The sequence below is a fragment of the Oncorhynchus tshawytscha genome, unplaced genomic scaffold, assembly GCF_018296145.1.
Source record: "Oncorhynchus tshawytscha isolate Ot180627B unplaced genomic scaffold, Otsh_v2.0 Un_contig_81_pilon_pilon, whole genome shotgun sequence".
NCBI classification, from domain to species: Eukaryota; Metazoa; Chordata; class Actinopteri; order Salmoniformes; family Salmonidae; genus Oncorhynchus; species Oncorhynchus tshawytscha.
In genome coordinates, this window is record NW_024609772.1 from 390,001 (window position 1) to 404,507 (window position 14,507).

Consider the following 14,507-nt stretch of genomic DNA (forward strand, 5'->3'; position numbering starts at 1 on the left):
GTCCATTATATTTAACTGCATCTATGTATGGCTGTGCATTATAATTAAAGGAAATGAACGATATACTACAGTAGTGTTTGTGTGCCCTCTGTATCCCACAGTAAGATAGTGGACCGGATAGACGGTGATGGAGATGGCTATGTCACCATCACTGAACTGAAGGCCTGGATCAAGCGGGTGCAGAAGCGTTACGTCTACGAGAACGTGGCCAAGGTGTGGACGGATTACGACCTCAACAAAGACAACAAGATCTCGTGGGATGAGTACAAGCAGGCTACCTATGGCTACTACCTGTGTAAGATACGATATGACCTGCTTATGACATGTTCTGTCAGATATGACCTGCTTATGACATGTTCTGTCAGATATGACCTGCTTATGACATGTTCTGTCAGATATGACCTGCTTATGACATGTTCTGTCAGATATGACCTGCTTATGACATGTTCTGTCAGATATGACCTGCTTATGACATGTTCTGTCGGATATGACCTGCTTATGACATGTTCTGTCAGATATGACCTGCTTATGACATGTTCTGTCAGATATGACCTATGACCTGCTTTGACATGTCAGATATGACCTGCTTATGACATGTTCTGTGACATGTTCTGTCGGATATGACCTGCTTATGACATGTTCTGTCAGATATGACCTGCTTATGACATGTTCTGTCAGATATGACCTGCTTATGACATGTTCTGTCGGATATGATATGACCTGCTTATGACATGTTCTGTCGGATATGACCTGCTTATGACATGTTCTGTCGGATATGACCTGCTTATGACATGTTCTGTCAGATATGACCTGCTTATGACATGTTCTGTCGGATATGACCTGCTTATGACATGTTCTGTCGGATATGATATGACCTGCTTATGACATGTTATGTAGCTGTTTTGACTGAAGATTCAATCAAATCCTCACCTCTCTCCTCTCTGGTTGTCTGACCCATGGCCCCTCTCTCCTCTCTGGTTGTCTGACCCATGGCCCCTCTCTCCTCTCTGGTTGTCTGACCCATGGCCCCTCTCTCCTCTCTGGTTGTCTGACGACCCATGGCCCCTCTCTCCTCTCTGGTTGTCCGACCCATGGCCCCTCTCTCCTCTCTGGTTGTCCGACCCATGGCTCCTCTCTGGTTGTCTGACTCATGGCTCCTCTCTGGTTGTCCGACCCATGGCCCCTCTCTCCTCTCTGGTTGTCTGACAGCTAACAATATCACACCTTCCATTCAAATTCATGACCTACCTAGTTATTTAAGCCAGCATCTCTACTTCAGTTGTTTGAACACCAACCACTTGTTTGTCTTTCCTCCAAGCTAACCCAGAGGAGTTTGAAGAGGCCACAGACCAGTTCAGCTTCAAGAAGATGCTGCCCAGGGACGAGAGGAGATTTCAAACAGCTGATCTGGATGGAGATCTGGCAGCTGATAGAGAAGAGTTCACCTCCTTCCTCCACCCAGAGGAGTTTGACCACATGAAGGACATCGTGGTCCTGGTTAGTGTTCCAAATCTACACTGAAATGTCTAGTGTTGGCCTGGATGACCAGCCTGTTTCTGCTCCCTTAGCAGATATGAGTTGTCTAATGCAGAAACTCTCACATGGGTTGTGGTAGTGTATCAGTAGATGGAGAAACCGCAAACTCCACAGCAGCCTAGAAAACTGATTTGAGAACCTCTGAACTTGTAATGGATTAAGTTTAAAGGAAACGTAGTAAATCAGGGCGGTATTTGAGAAGCAGCTTTAAACTCTGAGTTCTGTGAAAAGTTGACAGCTGCATTGAAAACTCCTCATCGTTCTCTATAGATGAGTTGACTGGCTTTCTGAAAATGTTTTCTAGTTCTTGGAACAGATGAGAGTTTCTGTGAAATCTGTTTCTGTCTGATGTCCCACTAGGAGTGCTCTGCATTCAGATCCCGCTCTCTAATGACACTTAACTCAGCCTGGAAATTCTGTGTAGATGTTTTGGAACAGGTCTAGTGGGACAAACCGACCCATGCCACTTAAATATAAAACTGACAGCGCTGAACAGTCGCGTGGCAAACATGGAGAAACTAATGCACTCAGCTTCTGTCTTCGTGAAAACTGTAATACCCATTAGACAGAGTTAATTATTGATGGTTCATTTTTCAGAAATGTTTCTGGGTTGCCTCTTGGTCAGTGTTGTCTTCATTGATTGTGGTGATCACACCTTGTGGTTGTAGTCAATAGGGGCAGTCTTTCCAAGTCAGACCCAAGCCATGATGTTAGGTCACATCCATGTTGTTATTATTGGGTAATATGACGTGCCTACTCCCTACCATAGTAGGCCCATAACCCCTATACCACTCTAGTGTTGTAGAGGAGATGAACCCCTATACCACTCTAGTGTTGTAGAGGAGATGAACCCCTATACCACTCTAGTGTTGTAGAGGAGATGAACCCCTATACCACTCTAGTGTTGTAGAGGAGATGAACCCCTATACCTACTCTAGTGTTGTAGAGGAGATGAACCCCTATACCACTCTAGTGTTGTAGAGGAGATGAACCCCTATACCACTCTAGTGTTGTAGAGGAGATGAACCCCTATACCACTCTAGTGTTGTAGAGGAGATGAACCCCTATACTACTCTAGTGTTGTAGAGGAGATGAACCCCTATACTACTCTAGTGTTGTAGAGGAGATGAACCCCTATACTACTGGTGTTGTAGAGGAGATGAACCCCTATACTACTAGTGTTGTAGAGGAGATGAACCCCTATACTACTCTAGTGGTGTGGAGGAGATGAACCCCTATACTACTGGTGTTGTAGAGGAGATGAACCCCTATACTACTGGTGTTGTAGAGGAGATGAACCCCTACTGGTGTTGTAGAGGAGATACTACTGGTGGTGTAGAGGAGATGAACCCCTATACTACTGGTGGTGTAGAGGAGATGAACCCCTATACTACTGGTGGTGTAGAGGAGATGAACCCCTATACTACTACTGGTGTTGTAGAGGAGATGAACCCCTATACTACTCTAGTGTTGTAGAGGAGATGAACCCCTATACTACTCTAGTGGTGTAGAGGAGATGAACCCCTATACTACCTGTAGAGGAGATGAACCCCTATACTACTCTAGTGGTGTAGAGGAGATGAACCCCTATACTACTGGTGTTGTAGAGGAGATGAACCCATATACTACTGGTGTTGTAGAGGAGATGAACCCCTATACTACTGGTGTTGTAGAGGAGATGAACCCCTATACTACTGGTGTTGTAGAGGAGATGAACCCCTATACTACTGGTGGTGTAGAGGAGATGAACCCCTATACTACTCTGGTGTTGTAGAGGAGATGAACCCCTATACTAGGAGATGAACCCCTATACTACTCTAGTGTTGTAGAGGAGATGAACCCCCCCCTGGTGGTGTATACCCCTATACTACTGGTGGTGTAGAGGAGATGAACCCCTATACTACTGGTGTTGTAGAGGAGATGAACCCCTATACTACTCTAGTGTAGAGGAGATGAACCCCTAGAGGAGATGAACCCCTATACTACTCTAGTGGTGTAGAGGAGATGAACCCCTATACTACTCTAGTGGTGTAGAGGAGATGAACCCCTATACTACTCTAGTGGTGTAGAGGAGATGAACCCCTATACTACTCTAGTGGTGTAGAGGAGATGAACCCCTATACTACTGGTGTTGTAGAGGAGATGAACCCCTATACTACTGGTGTTGTGGAGGAGATGAACCCCTATACTACTGGTGTTGTGTAGAGGAGATGAACCCCTATACTACTGGTGTTGTAGAGGAGATGAACCCCTATACTACTGGTGTTGTAGAGGAGATGAACCCCTATACTACTGGTGGTGTAGAGGAGATGAACCCCTATACTACTGGTGTTGTAGAGGAGATGAACCCCCATACTACTGGTGTTGTAGAGGAGATGAACCCCCATACTACTGGTGTTGTAGAGGAGATGAACCCCTATACTACTCTAGTGGTGTAGGGGAGATGAACCCCTATACTTTCTCTAGTGGTGTAGAGGAGATGAACCCCTATACCACTCTAGTGTTGTAGAGGAGATGAACCCCTATACTACTCTAGTGGTGTGGAGGAGATGAACCCCTATACTACTGGTGTTGTAGAGGAGATGAACCCCTATACTACTGGTGTTGTAGAGGAGATGAACCCCTATACTACTGGTGTTGTGGAGGAGATGAACCCCTATACTACTGGTGTTGTGGAGGAGATGAACCCCTATACTACTGGTGTTGTAGAGGAGACGAACCCCTATACTACTGGTGTTGTAGAGGAGATGAACCCCTATACTACTGGTGTTGTGGAGGAGATGAACCCCTATACTACTGGTGTTGTAGAGGAGACGAACCCCTATACTACTGGTGGTGCAGAGGAGATGAACCCCTATACTACTGGTGGTGTAGAGGAGATGAACCCCTATACTACTCTAGTGGTGTAGAGGAGATGAACCCCTATATTTCTCTAGTGGTGTAGAGGAGATGAACCCCTATACTACTCTAGTGATGTAGAGGAGATGAACCCCTATACTACTCTAGTGGTGTGGAGGAGATGAACCCCTATACTACTGGTGGTGTAGAGGAGATGAACCCCTATACTACTCTAGTGGTGTAGAGGAGATGAACCCCTATACTACTGGTGGTGTAGAGGAGATGAACCCCTATACTACTCTAGTGGTGTAGAGGAGATGAACCCCTATACTACTCTAGTGTTGTAGAGGAGATGAACCCCTATACTACTGGTGTTGTCGAGGAGATGAACCCCTATACTACTGGTGTTGTAGAGGAGATTAACCCCTATACTACTGGTGTTGTAGAGGAGATGTAGAGGAGATGAACCCCTATACCTAGTGGTGTAGAGGAGATACTACTCTAGTGGTGTAGAGGAGATGAACCCCTATACTACTGGTGTTGTAGAGGAGATGAACCCCTATACTACTGGTGTTGTAGAGGAGATGAACCCCTATACTACTCTAGTGGTGTAGAGGAGATGAACCCCTATACTACTGTAGTTGTAGAGGAGATGAACCCCTATACTACTCTAGTGTTGTAGAGGAGATGAACCCCTATACTACTGGTGTTGTAGAGGAGATGAACCCCTATACTACTCTAGTGTTGTAGAGGAGATGAACCCCTATACTACTGGTGTTGTAGAGGAGATGAACCCCTATACTACTGGTGTTGTAGAGGAGATGAACCCCTATACTACTGGTGTTGTAGAGGAGATGAACCCCTATACTACTCTAGTGTTGTAGAGGAGATGAACCCCTATACTACTGGTGTTGTAGAGGAGATGAACCCCTATACTACTGGTGTTGTGGAGGAGATGAACCCCTATACTACTGGTGTTGTGGAGGAGATGAACCCCTATACTACTGGTGTAGAGGAGATGAACCCCTATACTACTCTGGTGTTGTAGAGGAGATGAACCGCTATACTACTCTGGTGTTGTAGAGGAGATGAACCCCTATACTACTGGTGTTGTGGAGGAGATGAACCCCTATACTACTGGTGTTGTGGAGGAGATTAACCACTATACTACTGGTGGTGTGGAGGAGATTAACCCCTATACTACTGGTTGTGTAGAGGAGATTAACCCCTATACTACTGGTGGTGTAGAGGAGATGAACCCCTATACTACTCTAGTGGTGTAGAGGAGATGAACCCCTATACTACTGGTGTTGTAGAGGAGATGAACCCTATACTACTGGTGGTGTAGAGGAGATGAACCCCTCTATACTACTGGTGTTGTAGAGGAGATGAACCCCTATACTACTGGTGTTGTAGAGGAGATGAACCCCTATACTACTACTGGTGTTGTAGAGGAGATGTGGTTTAGAGGAGATGAACCCCTATACTACTGGTGTTGTAGAGGAGATGAACCCCTATACTACTGGTGTTGTGGAGGAGATGAACCCCTATACTACTGGTGTTGTGGAGGAGATGAACCCCTATACTACTGGTGTTGTAGAGGAGATGAACCCCTATACTACTACTACTGGTGTAGAGGAGATGAACCCCTATACTACTGGTGGTGTAGAGGAGATGAACCCCTATACTAGTGTAGGAGATGAACCCTATACTACTGGTGTTGTAGAGGAGATGAACCCCTATACTACTGGTGTTGTAGAGGAGATGAACCCTATACTACTGGTGGTGTAGAGGAGATGAACCTCTATACTAGAGGAGATGAACCCCTATACTACTGGTGGTGTAGAGGAGATGAACCCCTATACTACTGGTGTTGTAGAGGAGATGAACCCCTATACTACTGGTGTTGTAGAGGAGATGAACCCCTATACTACTGGTGGTGTAGAGGAGATGAACCCCTATACTACTGGTGTTGTAGAGGAGATGAACCCCTATACTACTGGTGTTGTAGAGGAGATGAACCCCTATACTACTGGTGTTGTAGAGGAGATGAACCCCTATACTACTGGTGTTGTGGTGAACCCCTATACTACTGGTGTAGAGGAGATGAACCCCTATACTACTGGTGTTGTAGAGGAGATGAACCCCTACTACTGGTGTTGTAGAGGAGATGAACCCCTATACTACTGGTGGTGTAGAGGAGATGAACCCCTATACTACTGGTGTTGTAGAGGAGATGAACCCCTATACTACTGGTGTTGTAGAGGAGATGAACCCCTATACTACTGGTGTTGTAGAGGTGATGAATATACTACTAGATGAGTCCTGCTACTGGTGTGAGAGGAGATGAACCCCTATACTACTGGTGTTGTAGAGAGGTGAATATACCTAGATGAGATGAACCCCTACTGGTGTTGTAGAGGTGATATGAACCTACTATGGTGGTGAGAGGAGATGAACCCCTATACTACTGGTGTTGTAGAGGTGATATCCTAGATGAGTGAACCCCTATACTACTGGTGGAGAGGAGATGAACCCTATACTACTGGTGTTGTAGAGGTGATATCCTAGATGAGTGAACCCCTACTACTGGTGTTGTAGAGGAGATGAACCCCTATACTACTGGTGTTGTAGAGGTGATATCCTAGATGAGTCCTGCTATGGAGAGGAGATGAACCCCTATACTACTGGTGTTGTAGAGGTGATATCCTAGATGAGTCCTGCTATGGAGAGGAGATGAACCCCTATACTACTGGTGTTGTAGAGGTGATATCCTAGATGAGTCCTGCTAAGGAGAGATGAACCCCTATACTACTGGTGTTGTAGAGGTGATATCCTAGATGAGTCCTGCTATGGAGAGGAGATGAACCCCTATACTACTGGTGTTGTAGAGGTGATATCCTAGATGAGTCCTGCTATGGAGAGGAGATGAACCCCTATACTACTGGTGTTGTAGAGGTGATATACTAGATGAGTCCTGCTATGGAGAGGTCTATATTAATTATGTTCTATATTTTAATAACAGATGTTTATTATTCGTCATCCACTTCCCAGGGTAAGTGGTCTTTAATCTTTCAGTAGGCTTCAGCAGGGGCATTTATAACCTGCTTGAAGCATGGTGTATGTGTGTGTGTTGTCACCGGCCTGTGACAGTGTGAAGTTATTTTGGCTGGTAAGGGGGGTGACTGCATTTTGAGGTAGTGATGGCATTCCTCTCTTCTTACAGCTGCTAAAGTTCCAACCTTAAGCCTCGTTCACATTACCCATAAGCGCTCTTGGCTTGCTTGACTTGCTATAAAGTTAGAGAAACAAGTTGAGGAAAGAAAAAGTAACGAAACATAACAAGTTTCATCACCTGAAACAATATATTTATCCTGTCTTGAATAAAAAGGTCATATTTTGCAATATCTCAAAATAAATGCAATCTCTGAGGAGAGACAGGGTGTCCTCCATCTTGCCTTACAAAACACTACACTGGTCTGTTCAGTAGCGGGACAATCTCTGAGGAGAGACAGGGTGTCCTCCATCTTGCCTTACAAAACACTACACTGGTCTGTTCAGTAGCGGGACAATCTCTGAGGAGAGACAGGGTGTCCTCCATCTTGCCTTACAAAATACTACACTGGTCTGTTCAGTAGCAGGACAATCTCTGAGGAGAGACAGGGTGTCCTCCATCTTGCCTTACAAAACACTACACTGGTCTGTTCAGTAGCGGGACAATCTCTGAAGAGAGACAGGGTGTCCTCCATCTTGCCTTACAAAGCACTACACTGGTCTGTTCAGTAGCGGGACAATCTCTGAGGAGAGACAGGGTGTCCTCCATCTTGCCTTACAAAACACTACACTGGTCTGTTCAGTAGCGGGACAATCTCTGAGGAGAGACAGGGTGTCCTCCATCTTGCCTTACAAAGTACTACACTGGTCTGTTCAGTAGCGGGACAATCTCTGAGGAGAGACAGGGTGTCCTCCATCTTGCCTTACAGAACACTACACTGGTCCATTCAGTAGCGGGGCAATCTCTGAGGAGAGACAGGGTGTCCTCCATCTTGCCTTACAAAGCACTACACTGGTCCATTCAGTAGCGGGGCAAGACTCCGTGAAGATGACGTAGGGCTTAATGAAATACGTCACGATGTAAACGGGGCATTAGGGAGTCCGTCATGACACATCTTCTCTTAACAACTGCTACAACCTTAGAGAGGCAGTCATGCAAATAGAAGTGAAATCCCAAACGAGGGAATACAACACAAGGATTGTGCAATGTTGACAAGATGAGTTGAGTCACTGTAAACATACCTAAGAGACTGTATTTAAAAACATCTACACCATACAGGGTATTCACAAAGTATTCAGACCTTCACTCTGTCCACATTTTGTTACGTTACAGCCTTATTCTAAAATGGATTCAATCAAACATTTTCCTCATCAATCTACACACACTACCCCATAATGACAAAGCAAAAATAGTTTTTTAGAACTTTTAGCAAATGTATATTTTTTAAAATAATTTTTAAAAAACAGGTTCCTAATTTACATAAGTATTCAGAACCTGATTTGGGAAGGCACACACATGTCTATATAAGGTCCGACAGTTGACAGTGCATGTCAGAGCAAAAACCAAGCCCTCAGGTGGAAGGAATTGTCCGTAGAGCTCCGAGACAGGATTGTGTCGAGGTACAGATTTGGGGAAGGGTACCAAAAAATGTCGGCAGCATTGAAGATCCCCAAGAACACAGTGGCCTCCATCATTCTTAAATGGAAGAAGTTTGGAACCACTAAGACTCTTCCTAGAGCTGGCCTCCCGGCCAAACTGAGCAATCGGGGGAGAAGGACCTTGGTCAGGGAGGTGACCAAGAACCCGATGGTCACTCTGACAGAGCTCCAGAGTTCCTCTTTGGAGATGGGAGAACCTTCTAGAAGGACTACCATCTTCTCTGCAGCACTCCACTAATCATGCATTTATGGTTGAGTGGCCAGACGGAAGCCGCCACTCAGTAAAAGGCACATGAAAGCCTGCTTGGATTTTGCTAAAAGGCACCTAAAGGACTCTGACTATGGGAAACATGATTCTCTGGTCTGATGAAACCACGATTGAACTCTTTGGCCTGAATGCCAAGTGTCACGTCTGGAGGAAACCTGGTACCATCCCTACGGTGAAGCTTGGTGGTGGCAGCATCATGCTGTTGGGATGTTTTTCAGCGACAGTGACTGGGAGACTAGCCAGGATCGAAGGCAAGATGAACGGAGCAAAATACAGAGATATTCTTGATGAAAACCTGCTCCAGAGCGTACCTCACTGGGTCGAGGGTTCACCTGCCAACAGGACAACGACCCTAAGCACACAGCCAAGACAACGCAGAAGTGGCTTTGGGACAAGTCTCAATGTTCTTGAGTGGCCCGCCCAGCCCGGACTTGAACCCGATCGAACACCTCCTGGAGAGACCTAAAAATAGCTGTGTAGTAACGCTCCCCAACCAACCTGACACAGCTTGAGAGGATCTGCAGAGAAGAATGGGAGAAACTCCCCAAATACAGGTGTGCCAAGCTTGTAGCGTCATAGCCAAGAAGACTTGAGGCTGTAATCGCTGCCAAAGGTGCTTCAATAAAGTACAGAGTAAAATGTCTGAATACTTATGTAAATGTAATATTTCTGTTTTACATTTTTTTATACATTTGCTAAGATTTCTAAATCTGTTTTTGATTTGTCATTATAGGTTATTGCGTGTAGATTGATTGATGATGGGGGGGGGACTATTTAGTCCATTTTTAGAATAAGGCTGTAAAGTAACAATGTGGAAAAAGTCTAGGGGTCTGAATACTTTCCTAATGCACTGTATATACAATCCATTCTTCCAGATAAACAGCTGGTTAGATATATCTCAAATTACGCAAGTAAAGCAACCATAGATTGTTCTAAAGGAAGTGTGTAAAATCTCATCTCTGAAAACAGACATTGTCTCTAATCCAGGAGGTTAGCTGATCATCAGCAGTGGCTGTGTAATCGTTGTGTCACTCTGCCAGCCCAGCTGTAAGCAGAGCCTCGTAGCTCGACTCATACTGCCTGGGGCTGTGTGTTTTATCTTTTATTACTGTCAGTAGTGAGAGTCCCACTGCCGTTGACCTCTGTGTCCCCCTTTTATGACATCATTGCCTGTGTTTGCGTGCAGGAGACTCTGGAGGACATTGATAAGAATGGAGACGGACATGTGGACGAGGATGAGTATATTGGTGAGTTGGGGAGACGTGACTGGGGTTGACACTGCATCAGAAGACTAACCCTTCATGAACACAGGTTACAGGTCATTTTCACTCACTTCATAATTATTATTATTTTTTTTCCTTTTTCAGTGTAATTTCCTTTTTTTTTTACACACGAGGACACAGGTCTACCCTCATTTTAATGCAAAACTATTTTTAACCAATTTGTGTAATTATTTTCTCCACAAACTATATCATGTTCTTATGGTATATTGGAAGTGTTTACAAGGTTTGGTGTTAGTATCTCCTGGGTCTTCTAGACTAGAGGAAGAGTTCCTAACACAAGATGTGGGCAACCCCATGAGCTCTGTGACCTGATTAGGAATCAAAGGCCTGTTTGTTGGTTGCTTTGGGAAACTCTGCTGTGACGCTGCAGTCTGCTGACTTAGTCTCAGTCTGCCTATTCAAGGATTTCACTGTTCCTTTTTGGTTGTGTTTTTACAGGAATATCCACTTAGAAACTGCTTAGAAACATTACATAGCTTGCTTGTATACCGTTAGTAGAGTTTTGATTACAGGTCCTTATAGTAAATGGCTTATACAGGGAATGCAGATGAACAAACAATGATTTACAACATTTTTACTAATGATTAACAAACTATTTAGTTACGGTTTATAAGCATACTTTCAAACAAAGTGTTTGCTTTTGACCTCCTTTGAGTATGTCATCCCATATCTTCCTGTGTCATTACAGCGGACATGTTTTCCCATGAGGAGGGAGGTCCAGAACCAGACTGGGTCAGAACGGAGCGAGACCAGTTCTCTGACTTCCGGGACCTGAACAAGGACGGAAAGATGGACGTGGCGGAGATTCGCCACTGGATCCTGCCCCAGGACTACGATCATGCCATGGCAGAGGCCCGACACCTGGTCTACGAGTCAGACCAGGACAAGGTACTGATCCTGTAACCTAGTCTACGAGTCAGACCAGGACAAGGTACTGATCCTGTAACCTAGTCTACGAGTCAGACCAGGACAAGGTACTGATCCTATAACCTAGTCTACGAGTCAGACCAGGACACGGTACTGATCCTATAACCTAGTCTACGAGTCAGACCAGGACAAGGTACTGATCCTATAACCTAGTCTACGAGTCAGACCAGGACAAGGTACTGATAACCCTAGTAACCAGGACAAGGTACTGATCCTATAACCTAGTCTACGAGTCAGACCAGGACAAGGTACTGATCCTATAACCTAGTCTACGAGTCAGACCAGGACAAGGTACTGATCAGACCAGGACCTACCTAGTCTACGAGTCAGACCAGGACAAGGTACTGATCCTATAACCTAGTCTACGAGTCAGACCAGGACAAGGTACTGATCCTATAACCTAGTCTACGAGTCAGACCAGGACAAGGTACTGATCCTACGAGTAACCTAGTCTAGTCGAGTCAGACCAGGACAAGGTACTGATCCTATAACCTAGTCTACGAGTCAGACCAGGACAAGGTACTGATCCTATAACCCTAGTCAGACCAGGACAAGGTACTGATCCTATAACCTAGTACTGATCCTATAACCTAGTCTCGAGTCAGACCAGGACAAGGTACTGATCCTATAACCTAGTCTACGAGTCAGACCAGGACAAGGTACTGATCCTATAACCTAGTCTACGAGTCAGACCAGGACAAGGTACTGATCCTATAACCTAGTCTACGAGTCAGACCAGGACAAGGTACTGATCCTATAACCTAGTCTACGAGTCAGACCAGGACAAGGTACTGATCCTATAACCTAGTCTACGAGTCAGACCAGGACAAGGTACTGATCCTATAACCTAGTCTACGAGTCAGACCAGGACAAGGTACTGATCCTATAACCTAGTCTACGAGTCAGACCAGGACAAGGTACTGGTACTGAGTCAGACCAGGACAAGGTACTGATCCTATAACCTAGTCTACGAGTCAGACCAGGACAAGGTACTGATCCTATAACCTAGTCTACGAGTCAGACCAGGACACGGTACTGATCCTATAACCTAGTCTACGAGTCAGACCAGGACAAGGTACTGATCCTATAACCTAGTCTACGAGTCAGACCAATATGACAAACGATTGTTTAAGTTTTCACTCCTCTACCAATTTTCTGGCTGGTAATATTATGTAGGACACTTTTTTTATAATGTCTTAGCTGTCAAAATGGAGGGATTGAATTTCAAGTGTTAGTTCTTTAGTAGTAGGAGATCTTATCGACTCTATGTAAACCTGACTGGGTTCTCTCTTCTCAGGACACAATGCTGACCAAGGAGGAGATCCTGGAGAACTGGAACATGTTTGTAGGAAGTCAGGCCACCAACTATGGAGAAGACCTGACCAAGAACCATGATGAACTCTGAGCATAGTTTATTGTTGTGTTTGTGGCAGGGCGGTCGGACCTCAACTGAGCATCGTCAACCTCGATCACAAACTTGTCTGGTCCTCAGCCTTATCCTGCTAAATGTCATCAGTTGAACACAAACATAGTTCCAACACTGCAGTAACCCCCCCAGGGGAGGGGCCAAGGAATAGTCTGTTCCTACCACTGACGGTCCAGGTCCTCCTGAGCGGCTGGACCGGGTTTGGTCCTGTTTCTGACATTTAGGAACAGTGATTGACCACAACCAACCTCTTTGCGACTGCCTTTGACATTGCTTATCAGCCAAACTCCCATCTGGCTTAGCAGCCTTTTACATCTCTATACACAGATCATCACATCACCATCTTTGACCGTTTGATCATTTCCCTTATATTGTCTTTTCTTTCAACCTTACATGATTTTGGCAGAGATGAGAACATAGGGTTGATCGTCAGGAATATTTGATTTGATTGTGGTTCCAATGTGAAAACAAAGCACAACCTAGAATACTTACTCTAATTCTATTTATTTAGTCATTTAACTTGAGGAGGTGAAGAAGCCTGGGAGGTATAAGAGTTAGACAGAGGTCAATGGGTGTTTATGAAGGCTGCCTACTTGTTGAACTTGTCAGATATCACTACACACGTTGTTTTTATACAGTGGACACAGATGTTGTTTTTGTTTTGCTGGCCAGTAAAGACTATTTTATAAATCAGATATTTTGTGAAGTGCTCTTGGATTTGTGAGCTTCCTGTTGTAAAATGTTTTAGGATCTCTTACTAACACCCATCTTAATGATATGCTCTTTGCAGGCATCTTTTCCCAATACAGTCTGTGAAAACATTAATTTGAATAACTTTTGCTTTGTTTGTTTTATACACTTAAGGCCTGTGTAAAAATGTAATATGAGTTTCATGCAAAATAACCAGGATATTGTCATGATGAAAATGTAAGTTTAGCCTTTTCATTGTAATGGGAGTTTTGGAGTGATGTAAAATGACTTGAAACGCAGGAGAAGAGGGGTTCCAGAGTACTATATGTGTGTCCTCTGTTACCTCAAAGCTGCTTCTCATATTGACACTATTGTTCACGTCATAAGATAGGACTTCCTGTTAGATCACTTCCTCTTGTACTATGCCAAATGTACTCCCTTGTGTATATTGTTTTAGAAAAAGAAACCCATTTTCCCATTCTTGTCTAGTTTGTATCTCTATGACGACCCACATCTTTTTTTATATGTACCTTTTTTTCCTGTATGAGAAGTTAAGCCAAGGTTTTTCTCTGTATGAGAAGTTAAGCCAAGGTTTTTCTCTGCATGAGAAGTTAAGCCAAGGTTTTTCTCTGTATGAGAAGTTAAGCCAAGGTTTTTCTCTGTATGAGAAGTTAAGCCAAGGTTTTTCTCTGTATGAGAAGTTAAGCCAAGGTTTTTCTCTGCATGAGAAGTTAAGCCAAGGTTTTTCTCTGTATGAGAAGTTAAGCCAAGGTTTTTCTCTGTATGAGAAGTTAAGCCAAGGTTTTTCTCTGTATGAGAAGTTAAG

The 14,507-nt window shown here is 44.4% G+C and overlaps 1 protein-coding gene across 1 annotated transcript in view; it reads left to right on the forward strand.

Moving 5' to 3' along the window:
• rcn1 (reticulocalbin 1, EF-hand calcium binding domain) overlaps nucleotides 1-14,161 on the forward strand; it is a 15,839-nt gene extending 1,678 nt beyond the window's left edge. Inside the window, exons 2-6 of the mRNA XM_042317839.1 lie at nucleotides 102-295; nucleotides 1,319-1,497; nucleotides 10,542-10,602; nucleotides 11,327-11,526; nucleotides 12,863-14,161. Coding sequence (XP_042173773.1) covers nucleotides 102-295; nucleotides 1,319-1,497; nucleotides 10,542-10,602; nucleotides 11,327-11,526; nucleotides 12,863-12,970 — 742 coding nt within the window. The 3' untranslated portion in view covers nucleotides 12,971-14,161. The remainder of the gene's footprint in view (nucleotides 1-101; nucleotides 296-1,318; nucleotides 1,498-10,541; nucleotides 10,603-11,326; nucleotides 11,527-12,862) is intronic.
• The last annotated feature ends 346 nt before the right edge of the window (nucleotides 14,162-14,507 follow it).